Source organism: Piliocolobus tephrosceles, chromosome 21 (genome assembly GCF_002776525.5).
Source record: "Piliocolobus tephrosceles isolate RC106 chromosome 21, ASM277652v3, whole genome shotgun sequence".
NCBI lineage: Eukaryota > Metazoa > Chordata > Mammalia > Primates > Cercopithecidae > Piliocolobus > Piliocolobus tephrosceles.
Window position 1 is genome coordinate 13,236,855 of NC_045454.1, and position 16,531 is coordinate 13,253,385.

At 52.4% G+C, this 16,531-nt stretch overlaps 1 protein-coding gene across 2 annotated transcripts in view; it reads right to left on the reverse strand.

Annotated features, from left to right (window-relative positions):
* The window catches only part of CEACAM16 (CEA cell adhesion molecule 16, tectorial membrane component), a 16,620-nt gene extending 665 nt beyond the window's left edge, over positions 1 to 15,955 (reverse strand). The window contains exons 1-6 of one of the 2 annotated variants that reach the window (XM_023194453.2): positions 15,695 to 15,955; positions 8,279 to 8,411; positions 6,096 to 6,440; positions 5,504 to 5,782; positions 3,945 to 4,223; positions 1,362 to 1,688 (exon numbers count right to left, since the gene is read on the reverse strand). In XM_023194453.2, the coding sequence (XP_023050221.1) occupies positions 1,362 to 1,688; positions 3,945 to 4,223; positions 5,504 to 5,782; positions 6,096 to 6,440; positions 8,279 to 8,315 (1,267 nt within the window). In that variant the 5' untranslated portion in view covers positions 8,316 to 8,411; positions 15,695 to 15,955. Of the gene's footprint in view, positions 1 to 722; positions 1,689 to 3,944; positions 4,224 to 5,503; positions 5,783 to 6,095; positions 6,441 to 8,278; positions 8,415 to 15,694 lie in introns of those variants that run through there. The other variant, XM_031934926.1, reaches the window with a different exon arrangement.
* Positions 15,956 to 16,531: the final 576 nt, after the last annotated feature.

Sequence of the window (16,531 nt, forward strand, 5' to 3'; positions counted from 1 at the left end):
CTGGCTCTGGGAGCTCCCAGTCTGATGGAGGAGACATGGTCCCTGACTCTGGGAGCTCCCAGTCTGATGGAGGAGACATGAACTGTGCCTCTTGGAGCTCCCAGTCTGATGGGGGAGACATGGACTGTGCCTCTGGGAGCTCCCAGTCTGATGGAGGAGACATGGTCCCTGACTCTGAGAGCTCCCGCTCCCAGTCTCATGAAGGAGACATGGTCCCTGACTCTGGGTGCTCCCAGTCTCATGGAGGAGACATGGACCATGCCTCTGGGAGCTCCCAGTCTGATGGAGGAGACATGGTCCCTGCCACTGGGAGCTCCCGGTCTGATGGAGGAGACATGGACCCTCACTCCTGGAGCTCCCAGTCTGATGAGGGAAACATAGTCCCTGACTCCAGGAGCTCCCAGTCTGATGGAGGAAACATGGTCTATAACTCTGGGAGCTCCCAGTCTGATGGAGGAGACATAGATCCTGACTCTGGCAGCTCTCAGTCTGATGGAGGAGACATGGATCTTGACTCTGGGAGCTCCTAGTCTGATGGAGGAGACATAGTTTCTGACTTTAGAAGCTCCCAGCTGATGGGGAGACACAGTTCCCAACATCTGAGAGCTCCCAGTCTGAGGGAGGTGACATGGTCTTCAACATTTGGGAATTCCCAATCCAGTGGAGGAGACATTGCTCCTGACTTCTAGGAGCTCCCAGTTCAATGGGGAGACATGGTGCCCAACATCTGGGAACTTCCATTCTGATGGAGGAGACACAACTTCCACACGTAGAAGCCTCCATCCTAATGGAGTCGACCATCCTTATTTCAGTTTGAAAGAGAAACTCCACCATCTGATGATAGAAACTTTGCCCTCACGATAATAGAAAGGAGGAGACATGATCCCCATTGCATAGGATCTCCCCATCTGATTCATCCTTACTCTATGCCTGCAGTCTGATAGGAGAGGTAAACTCCCATCATTAACCCATTTCCCCAATATGGACCCTATGTTTTAGGGTCCACCTGTCTGCAGGAAAAAGGATGCTCCACCGTCAGACTATGCCTTCTCTTTTAAAACCTTCAGTCTGCTGTACCTCTTATTTGAGAGAGAAGGCATGGGGGTCCCCTTTATCAACCCTCAGTCTGATGGAGGAGGCCAGTCTACCCACAGTGTAGGTCATTAGTTTGATAGAAGAGGCAGAGCCCTATTTGGGGACTCCCAAGTTAGATGGAGGAGACAAGGCCTCTTCCTTCAGTCTGATGGGGGAGGGATATCCATCTTTGGTCTATGTCCCCCAGCCTGATGGAGGAAGCAAAGGCTCCTTTTGGGAGCCCTTGTCTAAAAAGGGGCATGCCTTGCCCTTTCCCACACACTCACGGGCCACCTGCAGCTCCACTTCCAGTGTCTCGGTCTTGCCCTGCAGTGTGACGGTCTTGAGTGTGTAGCGGCCAGTGTCTGTGAGGTTCAGCTTTTGCACCAACAGTGAGCAGTTAGGGAAGCCCACCTCCCGGCCTGTGTGCGCGGGGCCTGCAATCCAGGTTCCTGACGGCAGCTGGCTGAGCAGCCGGTTGGGCTCGGAGGCAGGCCCGCGGTACCAGGCGTAGACCAGCAGGTCCTTGGGGTAGCCCTGCACGGTCAGCGTCACGTCCTGGCCCTCCATTGGCTTGGTGGGCACGGGCACGATCATCATGGCAACTGCTGCAGCTGGGGAGAGAGCAAAGGGGCTGGGTCAGCTTGGCCTGCATCTGGCATCGTGTTCCCCTCCCATCCCCTGCTGGCCTCCCCCCAGCTGGCTGGCACTCCCCTTGTAGGGTGCTGGGAAGGAGACTGAGGAAGGAGGTGACTTGTGTCGTGGTGGAGGTGGATTCTGGGTCCCAATAGTGTCTGCTAGGGGACTGTGTCTCCCCTATCAGACTATAAATTCGCAGCCTTTGAAAGGTGTCTCTCCCATCAAACTGGAAGACCCTGGAGGGTTGGGTCATGTCTCCTCCATCAGAATGGAAATTCCCGAAATATAGGGGCCATGTCTCCCCTATCAGAGTGGAAATCCCAGAAAATGGAGACCATGTCTTCCCCGTGAGATGGTTGGGACTTGTGTCTGTCAGACCGAGAGACCCCAGAATGTGTAAACCATAGCTCCTCCATCTAGAGGGTGGGAGGCCATGTCTCCTCCATCAGATTGAAAATTCCTACAAGGTGGCAGCACTGTTTCCTCCATCAGATTGAGAAATTCTAAATTGTTGCTGGGTTTTTCCAATCAAGTTGGGGACCCTAGAAGTTAGAAGGAAATGTCTATTCTACCAGGCTGGAAATTCCTAGAAAGTGGGGACCTGTACTCCTCCATCAGATTAGGAGTACCCCAAAGGTGGATACCCCATCAGACTAGGAATGCTAAAAAAACAGGGCCATGTCTCCTGGAGACCAAGTCTCCCCATCAGAAGGAAAATTCTCCCCAAGTGCAGACTGTGTCTCCTCCATCTGACTAGGAGCCCACTGAGGGTGAGTTGTCATATCTCCCTCATTTCTGGTTGGAAGCTCATGGAGGATGAGGCATTGCCTCTTCTCTTTGAGCAGCAATTCCTTGAATAAGGGAGCCACGTTTCCCTGTCCCAGGACTGTCTCTCCAAGAACAGAGGCCATGTCTCCTCCTTCGGATTAGTCTCCTTTTCTTCTGTCTCTCTCCCAGCACCTGCCACAGAGTTGCTGACAGTACTAGAAGCCCTTGGGAGCAGTGTATCCACTCCCTGAACATACCTGCATACCTTGGACACCCCCCATCTTGGCCTGCACAGGCAGGGCTTGGGGTAGTGCCTGAGGTCATCTGGTCCATCCCCCTGTCTCCCGTCAAGACCAGCTGCCCAAGCCCCAGGTGAGTGGAGCGGGAGGCACACTTACCTCTGGGGATGCCATTTCAGCTTTGGGTGAAAATCCACCCCTTGGATGAGACCCAGCCTGTTAGTGGGAGGGAGGGAAGGACCATTTCCCACTGTCCCCTGGGGATGACGGCCACTTGGGAAGGAACCGAGGTGGAATTAATGAGGCCTTAATATTCAAAGCCGCCATCCCCGGAAGATGAGAAAATGTTGCCTGAGGATTGCAATGGCTCTGAAATGACAACCACCTGCACTGCCCCAGCCCTCAGGTCATTTTAGGACAGAAGCAAGATGACAATGCCTCCCCAGCTGTTTCTCCATTTGCCAGCAATTGGCTGTGATTCTCCAGTTGTGTGTGTGTGTCTGTGTGTGTGTGTGTGCCCGTCATCTGAGTCAGATAACTGGGTAGTCTAGTTGGCTGCACAGAATTTCAGCTGTCTGTGTGGTAGGGGGGTAGATCAAGTCCCTAAGCAGCTGGTGACTGAATTTAGAACAGTGGCACCCACCTGAAGTGACATCTGAGTGATTTTCCACTGTGTCAACCCACAATGGTTTGCCATTTGTTCTCCAGGTGAGCAGGACATGGGCTGTCTCCCTTTAGACCCAGATGCAAAGCGATCCACTTGATATGCCACTTTGTCACAGGTCATCAATGAACTGTGAATCTACTATGTTCCAATTCTCTTTTGGGCAAATGGTGGCTTTTTTTTTTTTTTTTTTTTTTTTTTGAGATGGAGTCTCGCTCTGTCGCCCGGGCTGGAGTGCAGTGGCCGGATCCCAGCTCACTGCAAGCTCCGCCTCCCGGGTTTACGCCATTCTCCTGCCTCAGCCTCCCAAGTAGCTGGGACTACAGGCGCCCGCCAAATCGCCCGGCTAGTTTTTTGTATTTTTTAGTAGAGACGGGGTTTCACCATGTTAGCCAGGATGCTCTCGATCTCCTGACCTCGTGATCCGCCCGTCTCGGCCTCCCAAAGTGCTGGGATTACAGGCTTGAGCCACCGCGCCCGGCCCAAATGGTGGCTTAACCCTCACAGCCTGATGAGGCCTCCGTGGGGATTGGGGGGTGGTCAGGCTGGGGGTGACTCACCAGAGAGCTTGACCACGACTGAGGCAGATCCAGATAGCAGGGTCTTGGTGTTCTTCGCAATACATGTGTATGTCCCCTCCTGGGCAGCTGTCATACTGCTGATGTTGATGTGGTCTTGACCGTTCTTTAGGGCCTGCCCATTGAAGGCCCACACATACTCGGGCTCTGGGCAGGACCTGGACACGCACCACAGGGTGAGGGACGTGTTGAAGTCAACTTTGATGGTGCAGCCTGTGCGGGTGGTGGAATCCTGGAGGATGGCCACACGTTCTGGGCCAACTGTGAGGGCAGGAGGGAGAGATGGGGCAGTATAGGGAAGGAGGAGTGGAGGTGGGAACCCCTCGTTTTCTCTCCACCAGCCTAGGTCCCTGGGAATATCTTGGCCTAGTGGAGGGGAAAAAAAAGCTCTGGCCTTAACTCTAACTTGTTCTGGGATCTTGAGAATCACTCCCTCTCGGAGCATCTCAGCTTTCTGTTCTGTAAAAAGAATGTGTTGGGCCAGATAACATTTCAAGGTATTTTTGAAATCTATGGCTCCATTGACAAATAAAAAATGCCTAAATGATTTTTTGTTTTTTTCTGACAAAGCCATTCTAAGAGTGTGGAATTCTAGGGCTTCAAGAATTGGTGCTTCTAGGTTCTAAGGTTCTAAGGTTCTAGAAATCTATGTTTCCAAGATTCTAGACTCTAAGATTTCAGGATTAGATTCTAAGATTCTAAGAAACTCTGCATCTAGAGTTTCTAAGATTCTCAGAGTCTGGAATTCAGTGCTTCTGAAGTCCAGAATTCTCTGGTTGTAGGATTCTAGGATTCTAGGCACTAAGTTTTTCTACATCACGGGTCCTCATGTACCTCAGTGATTTATTTTCCCAGGATTCCACACTGCACATCTGCTGACCCTGGGAATGACTGCATGCTTTGGTTATGTTGTTAAATTTTGTGTCCCCTCCCATTACATTATTTCCTCCCCCGCTCCCTTTTCAAACCAACTGGCCCTGTTTCCTTTCTCTGCAGATATTGCTCCTAACTGAAGGATTATTCAATAGTAAAGGTGGTCTGTAGAAGTCCTTTAGGATATGGGGCAAGTATATGTTTTTTTCTTCGTTTCTTTCTTTCTTTCTTTTTTTTTTTTTTTTGAGACAGCATCTTGCTCTGTCGCCCAGGCTGGAGTGCAGTGGTGCAATCATAGCTCACTGCACCTGCAACTTCGGCCTCTGGGGCTCAAGCCTCCTGAGTGGCTGGGACTACAGGCATGTGCCACCACACCTGGCTAATTTTTATGTTTTCGGTAGAGATGGGATCTTGCTGTATTGCCCAGGGTGGTCTCAAACTTCTGGGTTCAAGTGATCCCCCTACCTAGGCCTCCCAGAGTGCTGGGATTACAGGCATGAGCCACTGTGCCTGGCCAGGGCAAGTGCACTTTAAGAGGGCCCCCTGGTCCCCAACCCCAGCTTGCCTGCTGGCTTGCTGTGTGCCCTTGGATCCCCTCTCCTGGCCTCGGTTTCCCCATCCATGAGGTTTGGACACTGGGTATCTCTAGTGGGGCCAGGAGGACTCACAGTACACGGTCAGGTTGATGGGCTCGCTGCGGCTGGCACTGACCGCGTTCCACACCTCACATTGATAGGCACCGGCCTCCTCCCGGCGGATGCCATGCCTGGCCAGCACCCGGCCGTCGGGGGACAGGCCCAGGCGGAGAGCGACAGGCAGGGCCCCACCGTTGAAGAACCAGCGGACCTCGGCTGTGGTGCTGGGGCTGCCGCACATAAGGCGCAGGGTGTCTCGACGCTCCACCAGTGCCGTGCTGTTGGCCAAGACTGTGGGCTGGGCCAGGATCTCTGTGGAGGCAAGAGACAGAGGGGGAGGGGGCCGGGCACCGCCTGCTCCGAGGGCCTTCCCTTCCCCAGACAAGGGGCATGGCCAGACTGTGGCTGTGCCCCTACACCCTCAGCCGGAGGGACAAAGAATGGCTTTAGGAGGCAGGTCTAATCCTGGAGGCCATCCTGAAGGAGATGAGCATTTTGAGGTTATTTTAGAAACTTTTTCACTGATGGTTTAAACATTTGTTAGATTTTTTTTTTTTTAAGAAGGATTGAGAAGGAGGTTGGAAGGCCCGGCTGGGGCAGAGCGGGGTGTTGGGGGGTGTCTCACCATAGACCTGCATGTGTCCGTAGCCCACCTCAGTCTGAAACTGCCTGTTGTACGTCTGCAGGATGTAGGTGCCTGAGTGCCGGGGCAGGACGCCCTGGATGTCCAGGCTGCCATCGGGGCGCACAGCCTCCCGCCCCGTGTGGGCCGGGCCAGGAGTCTCATCGCCTGTGCTCACGATGTAGCTGGCCACCAGGTACGATACGCTGAGTGTGGGCCCCGCGTACCAGTTGTAGGCGAGCAGTTCCCCCGAAAGCCCATGGACGACCAGCGTGACGTTGTCCCCTTCGGTTGGCTGGGCAGGCTCCAGGGTGATAGAGATCTCAGCCCCCACATTCAGGAATGTGGCTGAGGAAGAGGAGTCAGAGGGGTTGGATGAGGCAGGTTTGATCAATTGCCCCATTTGACAGAAGAAGAGACTCAGGCTCGGGGCACGTTCCCAGCCCAATGTCCTTCTGTGTAAACAAGGACAGGCAAAACCAGGATTTGAACCTGCAACTCTCTGACTCTCAACATCTCAGCCACCTAATCTTTCTGGGAGTTTATCTGAGTGGCTTCGAGTACACTGTCTTTCTCTGTGTTTCTGTTCTTCCAACTCTCACATGGGGATGACAGGCCTACCTGCCTTACAAGGGTGTAAGGATCCTGTACACATAACACATTTAGAATGCCTGGTATACAGTAAATGCCCAATACATGTTAGTCAGATGCAGGAGCTCAGTCCCAGGGAAGGACTCAGTCCCAGGGAGGGAGGGATGTGTTGTGAGGATTGGGTTTGACGGACTGTGCCGAGGATCTAGCATCACATCTTGCATACGGCAAGTGCAAAGCAAGTGCTCAGCCCACAGGGCCTGTGGCTTTAAGCAGGACCCAAAGGGTTTTCCCATCGTGACAGTCACCAAACCAAGTCTCACGAGATTCGGCTGCGTATCCAGCCCAGCTAATTGTATGGCCCCACGTAAGACGTCAGGGCCTGCCCCCGGGTCCTGACTCCCAGTCTGGGGCTCTTCCTCTGCCTCTCCAAGCTCGCCTACAGTGGAAAGCAGGGGTAAGATGAACATACTCCATCCCTCTCCTTCTCAACCAAGCAGATCAGCCCCAAGCCTGATGAGATGGTCGGGGCTGCTTGGGTTTGAATGACGTGTGGTTACCTGGAACGGGCGGCTGTGACAGTGCTCACGTAAAAAGGACTTACATGGCTGGCCAGCTTTCTGGTACTTTCCAGGCTCTTAGAGTGTGGCTAGGAGTGAGGGGCTAGCCCTCAGTCCTGCCACTTTCTGGCTGTGTGACAGCAGCCAATGATTGCATTTTTCTGAGCCTCGTTTTCTCCCTATGAAGTGGGGGTTCATGTGTGGGCCTCCCTCATAGGTGGTTTGGGGTATTTTTTAGAAATGGAGTCTTGTTCTGTTGCCCAGGCTAGAGTGCGGTGGTGCAATCTTGGCTGACTGCAATCTCCACCTCCTGGGTTCAAGTGATTCTCCTGCCTCAGCTTCCCGAGCAGCTGGAACAACAGGCATGGGCCTCCACACCTGGTTAATTTTTTGTATTTTAGTAGAGATGGGGTTTTACTATGTTACCCAGGCTGGTCTTAAACTCCTGACCTCAGGTGATCCACCCACCTTGGCCTCCCAAAGTGCTGAGATTACTGGCGTGAGCCACCGTGCCCGGCCTCTCATAGGTGCTTTTAAACACATGAGAAGCTCTCAGAACAGCTCCGGGCACACAGCAGATATTGTGCTGCTTATAATGATCTTTACATGACTCTGTCAGCGAGGCCTATTTCACACTCACACAGAGGCTGAGAAGGGAAAGGCAACTGCCCCAAGCTGTATCTTCCGGGAGAAACAGCTTCTGGGAAGAGTTTAGCCTCATCAAGGCTTCCATAGCTGATAAAACAGAAACCTGCAGGAATGAAGGAGCAACAGCAGCTCCCTTGTCCTGGCTCATGCCCTGGGCTTAGAAATCTCCAAAGCCCACCCTGAAAACCTCTCTGGATGGCTGTCCCCAGCCTGCCCACTGCAGGTGCCTCTTGGAGGGGTGGACTGTGCCAGTGTGAAGCAGGGCTGCCCTCCCTCCCTATCACGCTGGACTTTTGCTCACACCTTCCCTCTTTCAGACTGGGGGTCCCCTCCCCTCCCTGGGGTCCTCAAGGGACTGAGGTGCTGGGGGGTGCCATTCTCGCTCACCACTGAGGAGCAGCCAGCTGTACCCAGTCAGCGCCATCTTTCACCCCAAACCGAGTCTTGGAGATGGTGGCGTTGAAGTCCCAGTGCTCGGACTCCCTTCCTGGTTGGGGCTCGGCTCCGTCTGCCGCAGGACCTGGGAGGGTTTGGTGATTTGGAGCCAGGGGAGATCACCTGAATTTGGAGGGATCGAGTCACCAAGGATCTGGGGCCCAGTTTGGGTACCAGGGTGGGTGTGGCGGGCACCGGCCAGAGGCCGTGACCTGGGCAGGCCTCCTGGGGCAGCCACCTAACCCTCTTTGTGCCGAGGGCCCGGATTTGGTACTGGGAGAGGAACCAGGTCGCCGAGAAGAGAGGAAAAGTAGGGGAAGATTTTCGGGTAGTTCTTACCGACCACCCAGGCCCATGGCCTCCTCAGAGAGCTTGGGAGTCACCAAGGAATAAAATCAGTAAAAAGTCACTGCACCTTTCCCAGCCCCACTCAGTGCAGGGGACCTGTAAGTGTTATATCAGTGGATGGCAAAACAACCCTGTAAAGTGGGCACTTTTCGGACTCCCCCTTTGCAGACTGAGATGTGCCAGGTGGGGACTCCCACTTGTCCAGGTTCCCGCAGGGAGAGGGGATTTGAGCCCTGGTCTGTGTGCAAACCCAGACAGAAGGGCAGGAGGCTGTATGGCTACATGTTTTCTTTGGGGCTCTCCTTCTTGTTGGCTTCCTGCAAAGTGCTCAGAAATTCACATTCTCTTTCTCCTCTTCGGAGCCCTTGTTTTCCCCTCTCTGTCAAATGGGCATATTCGGAGGCTTTGGGGCCAAGGAGAGCTGAGTTTTGACACCGGCTCTGCACTTACCCAAAGTGGGGCTGGGGACAGTCCCTTGTTGAGACTCCATTTATTATTCTGAAAAATAGAGATGATGGCTGGGTGTGGTAGCTCACGCCTGTCATCCCAGTACTTTGGGAGGCCGAGGCGGATGGATCATTTGAGGTCAGGAGTTCGAGACCAGCCTGGCCAACATGGCGAAACCCTGTCTCTACTAAAAATAATAATAATAAAAATAGCCAGGTGTGGTGGCAGGTGTCTGTAGTCCCAGCACTTTGGGAGGCCGAGACAGGCAGATCACCTGAGGTAAGGAGTTCACAACCAGCCTGACCAACATGGCGAAACCCCATATCTATTAAAAATACAAAAGTTAGCAGGGTGTGGTGACCCATGCCTATAATCCCAGCACTTTTGGCGGCCGAGGCAGGAGGATCACAAGGTCGGGAGTTCGGGACCAGCCTGGCCAATATAGTGAAACCTTATCTCTACTAAAAATATAAAAAATTAGCTGGGTGTGGTGGTGTGCGCCTGTAGTCCCAGCTACTCGGGAGGCTAAGGCAGGAGCATCTCTTGAACCTGGGAGGCAGAGGTTGCAGTGAGCTGAGATCTCGCCACTGCACTCCAGCCTAGGCAACAGAGTGAGACTCCATCTCAAAAAACAAAAACAAAAACAAAACATAAAAGTTAGCTGGTCATGGTGGCACATGCCTGTAATCCTAGCTACTAGGGAGGCTGAGGTAGGAGAATCACTTGAATCCAGGAGGCAGAGGTTGCAGTGAGCCAAGATCATACCACTGCCCTCCAGGCTGGGTGACAGAGCAAGACTCCATTTCAAAAACAAACAAAAAAATATAGATGATATGGACTTTACTTCAGGATTGTTGACAGCAGTTAGTGAGATGCTACAAGTCACGGATTTAAGCCAGGACCTGGTGGACGTGGATCTGACTGGTGTAACTGTTATTAAAAGTATAGGCTCTGGCTGGGCGTGAGTTCGAGACCAGCCTGGCCAACATGGTGAAACCGTGTCTCTACTAAAAATATAAAAATTAGCCAGGTGTGGTGGCGAGCACCTGTAATCCCAGCTACTTGGGAGGCTGAGGCAGGAGAATTGCTTGAACCCTGGGCAAAAGAGTGAAACTCCGTCAAAAAAAAGTATAGGCTCTGGACACAGTTCCACTGTTTCCTACCTCCAGGACCCTAGGCAATTTATGGAATCTGCCAGGCCTCAGTTTCCTTATTTGTAAAATAGGGAAAACAATAGTATTCATATCACAGGGCTGTTGTAAGGATTAAGTAGATACACGTGTGAAGTATGGTACTTCCCACGACTGGCACAGAGTAAATGCTCAGTAAATCACTCATTCATTTATTGGACAAATATTGAATGAGCACCTATTGTTTGCCAGGTGCTGTTCTAGGTGCTGAGGATGCAGCTGTGCACAAGACAGATGAAATCCGTGTCCTTGGGGGGCCGACATTTGCAGAGTAAATAAAGGAAAGGTAAATTTTTTCCACGATAGATTGAAAAATAAAGTCAGAAAGGGGATTTGCCATTTATTTTTTTGTAGAGATGGGGTCTCGCTATGTTGCCCTGGCTGGTCTCAAACTCTTGGCCTCAAGTGATCTTCCCACCTTGGCCTCTCAGAGTGCTGGGATTACAGGCATGAGCCACTGCCCCTGGCCTGGTTTGCTACTTTAAATTGGGGTGGAGGGAGGGTACCAGGGAAGGTGTCTCTGAGACGATGCTGGGCAGGAGCCGAGGGGGTTATGGTGCTGGAGCTGCTGAAAGCTGTGTTCTTATCACCCACATCCTGATGGCTTCTGAGTCCTGGTTCCTCTGAGGCCTCCACAGCCTGCTTCTGGGCAGGGGGCCACATCGGTGCTCACCTGTCCTGGTTTGCCTCCAGCACTGTGTCCTAGGCTGCCCTCACGGGGTAGGGCACTGACAAGCGGGAGGAGGCCCTGAGGAAGCGTGGGTGAGGCCAGGTGAGAGGCACAGAGAGCGTCCTGGCACCTCCTGCTGCCCCCTCCCCACCTGTGACCTCACCTCACCCTTCTCCATCCTGGCCCAGAGCCCTGGGACCTCATCCCAGTATCAATCAGGATGCCTCCCCGATGTCCCCGGGCACCTCTCACTCACCTTGTCCCAAACTGACCTGGGCGTCTTCCCCCAGAAGTGTTTCTTCTCCTAGTTTCCTTATCAGGGAAGGCGCCACTACCCACCTCATCACTGGGAAGAGACCTGGGGCCTCCTCCCTGATGCCTCCCCCTACTCCCCGAACATGCCACCCCTTCTGGCAACTGACTCTAAGTTTATCTTCTCTCCGTCCCTGCAGCCCCCGCCCTGGTCTAGGTGACCACCCCACCAGCCCACCTTGTGTGGGTCCTCCTGTTTCCCCACCAGCCTCCTCCCTAGTCTCTGGTTCTGGTCTCCCCCACTCCCATTGCCCCTCCACATGGCAGACAGAGGCTCTTTCTAAAACAAAAACCTGCCACTGCCCCTCCCTGCTCAGAACCTGCTGTGGCTCCCCCAGTGCCCTTGGGAGGAAGCCCAGGTTCCTCGCTGTGGCCCAGGAGGTCCTGCTTGGCCTGGCTCCTGCCCACCTGACCAGCTACATGGAACACCCCTTGCTTCTGGGAACCCTCTGCTTCAGTTCTTCTGTCTCACTTGCATTCTACCCAGAATATCCCTGCTTCCCTCTGCTCTATTCCACTGCCTTCCCCAAACCCCCTCCTCCAGGAAGCCCTCCTGGATTCCAAGGCCTGGAATTCTCTGTCCCAGCCCTGACTGCCTTGGGTTCTCGCTGTCTGAGGCTGGGTCTTTTCCCCCCACTGGCCTGGGAGCCTCAGCTGGGCAGGGCTGGACTGTCACCACTGTGTCCTCAGCACTGCCCAGCAAATCGTCTGGCAAGAGCAGGGGCTCTGAGCATGTTTGTGGAACTGGACACCAGGTGTAGATGACACAGAGAGAGAAGTCTTCAGAGAGGCTCAGTTTCCTTGTGATCTGCTGTCTGCCTGCAGAGCGTGACCAGGCTGGGCTCTAGAGGCACTGCAGCGTCACACCCACCCTTCCCAGTCTCTTAGGCTGAAGCAGGTTTCCGAACCCCTTTCAGCCTCCCCTTATCTTGGGCAGGGCAGCGGGCGCCATAATATTTGCTCAGCGATCTGACCTCAGGGTGTGGCTTCCTGTGCCAGCCTGGCAAGGCCTGAAATTGACTCTGGCTGGGCCTGGAGAGGTTGTTCTTGGGGAGAAAGGACCAAATGTTCCCTTAATTCCTGACCCTAGAAAGAGCACCCAGGCGGCCAGGTGCAGAGGCTCACACCTGTAATCCCAGCACTTTGAGAGGCTGAGGCGGTTGGATCACCTGAGGTCAGGAGTTCAAGAGCAGCCTGACCAACATGGAGAAGCCCCATCTCTACTAAAAAAAAAAAAAAACAAAATTAGCCAGGCATGGTGACTGGCACCTGTAATCCCAGACACTCAGGAGGCTGAGGCAGGAGAATCACTTAAGCCCGGGAGTCAGAGGTTGCTGTGAGCTGAGATCGCACCACTGCACTCCAGCCTGGGTGACAGAGTGAGACTCTGTCTCACTGTGTTTGAGACAGAGTAAAAAAAGAGCACCCAGGCTTCCATGCAGGAGAGAGGAGAGGAGGCAGGTGGACAGGTGGATTGGAGAAGGCCTGGATACCCGTCCCCACCCTCCTCACCTCATTGATTTGGGTTTTTCCAAGCCATTCAATCATTTAACAAATATTTATCAAGCATGGACTATGTACCAGGCTGTTTGCAAAGGCACATCCTTTCCTTTGTTGGGCTAAATCCTATTGGAGGGAGATGGGCAATAATAATTAAAAAAAAAAAAACACCCTGGTATGGTATTTAATGCCAGGCAGAGATAAAAGCTATAAAAAGTGAAATAGGTCAGGTGCAGTGGCTCAGGCCTGTAATCCCAGCACTTTGGGAGGCCAAGGTGGGCGGATCGCTTGAGGCCAGGAGTTTGAGACCAACCTGGGCACCATAGTGATATCCTATCTCTACAAAAAACATAATAATTAGCCGGGCGTGGTGGTGTGCACCAGTAATTCCAGCTACTTGGGAGTCTGAGGTGGGAGAATCGCTTGAGCCCAAGAGGCAGAGATTGTAGTAAACTAAGATTGCACCACTGCACTCCAGCCTGGGCAACAGAGCGAGATCGTGTCTCAAAATAAATAAAATCAAATAAAATAGGGCAAGTGGATAGAGAGGAGCGGGGGTTGCTGTTTTAGTCTGGGAGGTGGTGGTGGTGGCCCTTTCTGGCTTGAAGGAGGTGACAGAGGAGGGAGCCTGTGGGTGTGTGGGAGGACGGTGTTTTTGGTAGAAGGTACAAGTGAATTCAACGCCCTGGGGCAGGAGGGGCTTTGATGAGCATAAGGACATCAGGGAGCCTGGTGTGGCTGGAGCTGAGTGAGGGGCAGGGGAAAGTGGTAGAAGGCGGTCAGAGGGGGACCAGCCACCTAGAGCTTTTCTGGAAGGTGCTGGAGGGGAGGGAGTGAAGGTCAGAGTTAGGGGGATAGAGGCCAGCAGAGAGTGCCAGGGTTCTCTGGGGACCCTAAAGGGACCTGGTTAGGGGTTCCTTCCTCTCTCTGCACCTCATTTTTCCCTTCAGGAAAGTGGGAAGGGGTTGGACTTGATTTAGAATGATGGTTAGGCCTGGGTCAGGCATGGTGCCTCACTCCTATAACCCCAGCATTTTGGGAGGTTGAGGTGTGAGGATTGCTTGAGCTCGGGAGTTTCAGACCAGCTGGGGGAACATAGTGAGTACCATCTCTACCAAAAATAAAATAAAAAGAAAGGCCGGGCACAGTGGCTCATACCTATAATCCCAGCACTTTGGGAGGCCAAGGCGGGCGGATCACCTGAGGTCAGGAGTTCGAGACCAGCCTGACCAACATGGAGACATCCTGTCTCTACTAAAAATGCAAAATTAGTGGGGCGTGGTGGCGCATGCCTGTAATCCCAGCGACTGGGGAAGCTGAGGCAGGAGAGTTGCTTGAACCCAGGAGGCGGAGGTTGCAGTGAGCCGAGATCGCACCATTGCACTCCAGCCTGGGCAATAAGAGCAAAACTCTGTCTCCACAAAAAAAAAAAAAAAAAAAATTAGCCAGGTGTGGTGGTACATGCTTGTAATTCCAGCTACTCCGGAGGCTGAGGCAGGAGGATCACTTGAACACAGGAGATGGAAGCTGCGGTAAGTTGTGATTGCGCTATTGCACTCCAGCCTGGGGGACAGAGTGAGACTCTGTCTCAAAAAAAAAAAAAAAAAAAAGAATTTTTTAGAATTCTTTCCTCATTCCATTAGAATGGTTAAAACAATTTTTTCTTTTTTTTTTTTTTTTTGAGATGGGAGTTTCACTCTGTCCCCAAAGCTGGAGTGCAGTGGCACAACCTCAGATCACAGCAACCTCTGCCTCCCGGGTTCAAGTGATTCTCCTGCCTCAGCTTCTCGAGTAGCTGGGATTACAGGTGCATGCCACCGTACTCAGGTAATTTTTATATTTTTTCAATAGAGATGGGGGTTTCACCAGGTTGCCCAGGCTGGTCTTGAACTCCTGACCTCAAGCGATCTGCCTGCCTCTATCTCCCAAGGTGCTGGCTGGGATTACAGGCCTGAGCCACTGCGCCAGGCCAATGGTTAAAACAATTTAAAAGCCACTTTTTTATTATGGGAAATTTTACACACCCATTGAAAGCAGAGAGAAATGTCTCCCCTAGCAACCACACACCTGTCACTCAGCTCACAAGCAGTCTGGTTCCCTCTCCTCACCCACGGCCCACTCCTGTATTATTTGAAAGCAAATCCCAGCCATCAGATCATTTTATAGCTATTTCCGCCTGTATCTTTAAAAGATAAGGACTCATTTTAAAAACACACTCACAATGCCATCATTTCACCAAAACAGTGAACGTAAAAATCAACAATTCCTTAATATCTTCAAATGCTCAGTGTTCGAGTTTTCAGTTGTTCAGAAAAGCCATGATTTCTTTAATAATATCGTAATTCCTTTTGGGCAGCCATCACTCAAATCTAATTTTAGAACACTTTTATCACCCTGGGAAAATTCCCTTCTGCCAGGATCCAAAAGTGGTTCAATATTTTGAAATTTCTGCCTCAGCAGTGAAGTGCTTTTTTCTGACAGAAACTTACCTGGAACCCCAGTGTGTTCAACATATAAACAAAACCTCAACCCATACCTGTCCACACCTCCCCCAGGGACAGGATCCCCATCCAGGGCTGCAGGCAGACCCGGGGGTGGGGGAGTTGGTGGACGGTGGTGAGGGGCTGTGTATACCTCTAGTGGTCTATCTACATACATTGACTGTGTGACCCTAGGAATCCGCACAAAGTCTTTTTGCACACAGAGTTGAATCGGGAGGGCAGGGTTTTCCCCGTGAATCATAATGACTCTTGGTCATGGCCCAGCCCACTTCCTTCCCTGCCACCAACTTACTCATTTGTAAAGCAAGGAGCCACAGCCCTGAGAATCTAGGGTGTACCAGGGCTCGTGGGAAGAAGAGGTGGCAGACGGAAGCAGTGTCCCCTGGTGGGTAGAACTTACGTGGAGGGCCTGGGAGCCGAGGATGGGCATGGAGGAGCATCTCAGTTCCAGTCAAGGACACTGGTCTCAGCCTAATCAGCCAAACGTACACACAGTGCCTGAAATTCCACCATCAGCGAGACCTCCTTTGGGTTAAGCATCACCCTCTCCTCTGTGCCCTTTGTAGACGGCAGACAGCTCTCCTTGGACACACAGACCCTGCTTGAATGGGCACGGGTTTCATCTTGGTTCACCTTCCTTTCAGGCTGGAATGAGCAGAAGACAAAGTTTCGGCGTTAGAAAGACTTTGGTTTCGTTCTCAGCTTGTCCACTGATACCCTGTATGACCTCACCTTTTTTTTTTTTCTGAGACAGGGTCTCGCTCTGTCGCCCAGGCTGGAGTGTGGTGGCACAATCACGGCTCACCGCAGCCTTGACCTCTTGGGGTTAAGTAATCCTTCCACCTCAGTCCCCCAAGTAGCTGGGACCACAGGCACACACCACCACGTCTGGCTAATTTTTAAGTTTTTTTGGCCCAGTGTGGTGATTCACGCCTGTAATCCCAGCACTTTGAGAGACTGAGGTGAGTGGATCATTTGAGGTCAGGAGTTCAAGACCAGCGGGGCCAACATGGTAAAACCCCCGTCTCTACTAAAAATACAAAAGTAAGCCGGAAATCGTTTGAACCCAGGAGGCAGAGGTTGCAGTGAGCCGAGATCATGCCATTGCACTCTAGCCAGGGTGATGGAGAGAGGCTCTATCTCAAAATAAATAAATAAATAAAAGTAAATAAATAATTTTTTAATGTGTGCAGACTGGGTCTTGCTATGTTACCCAGGTTCATCTCGGACTCCTGAG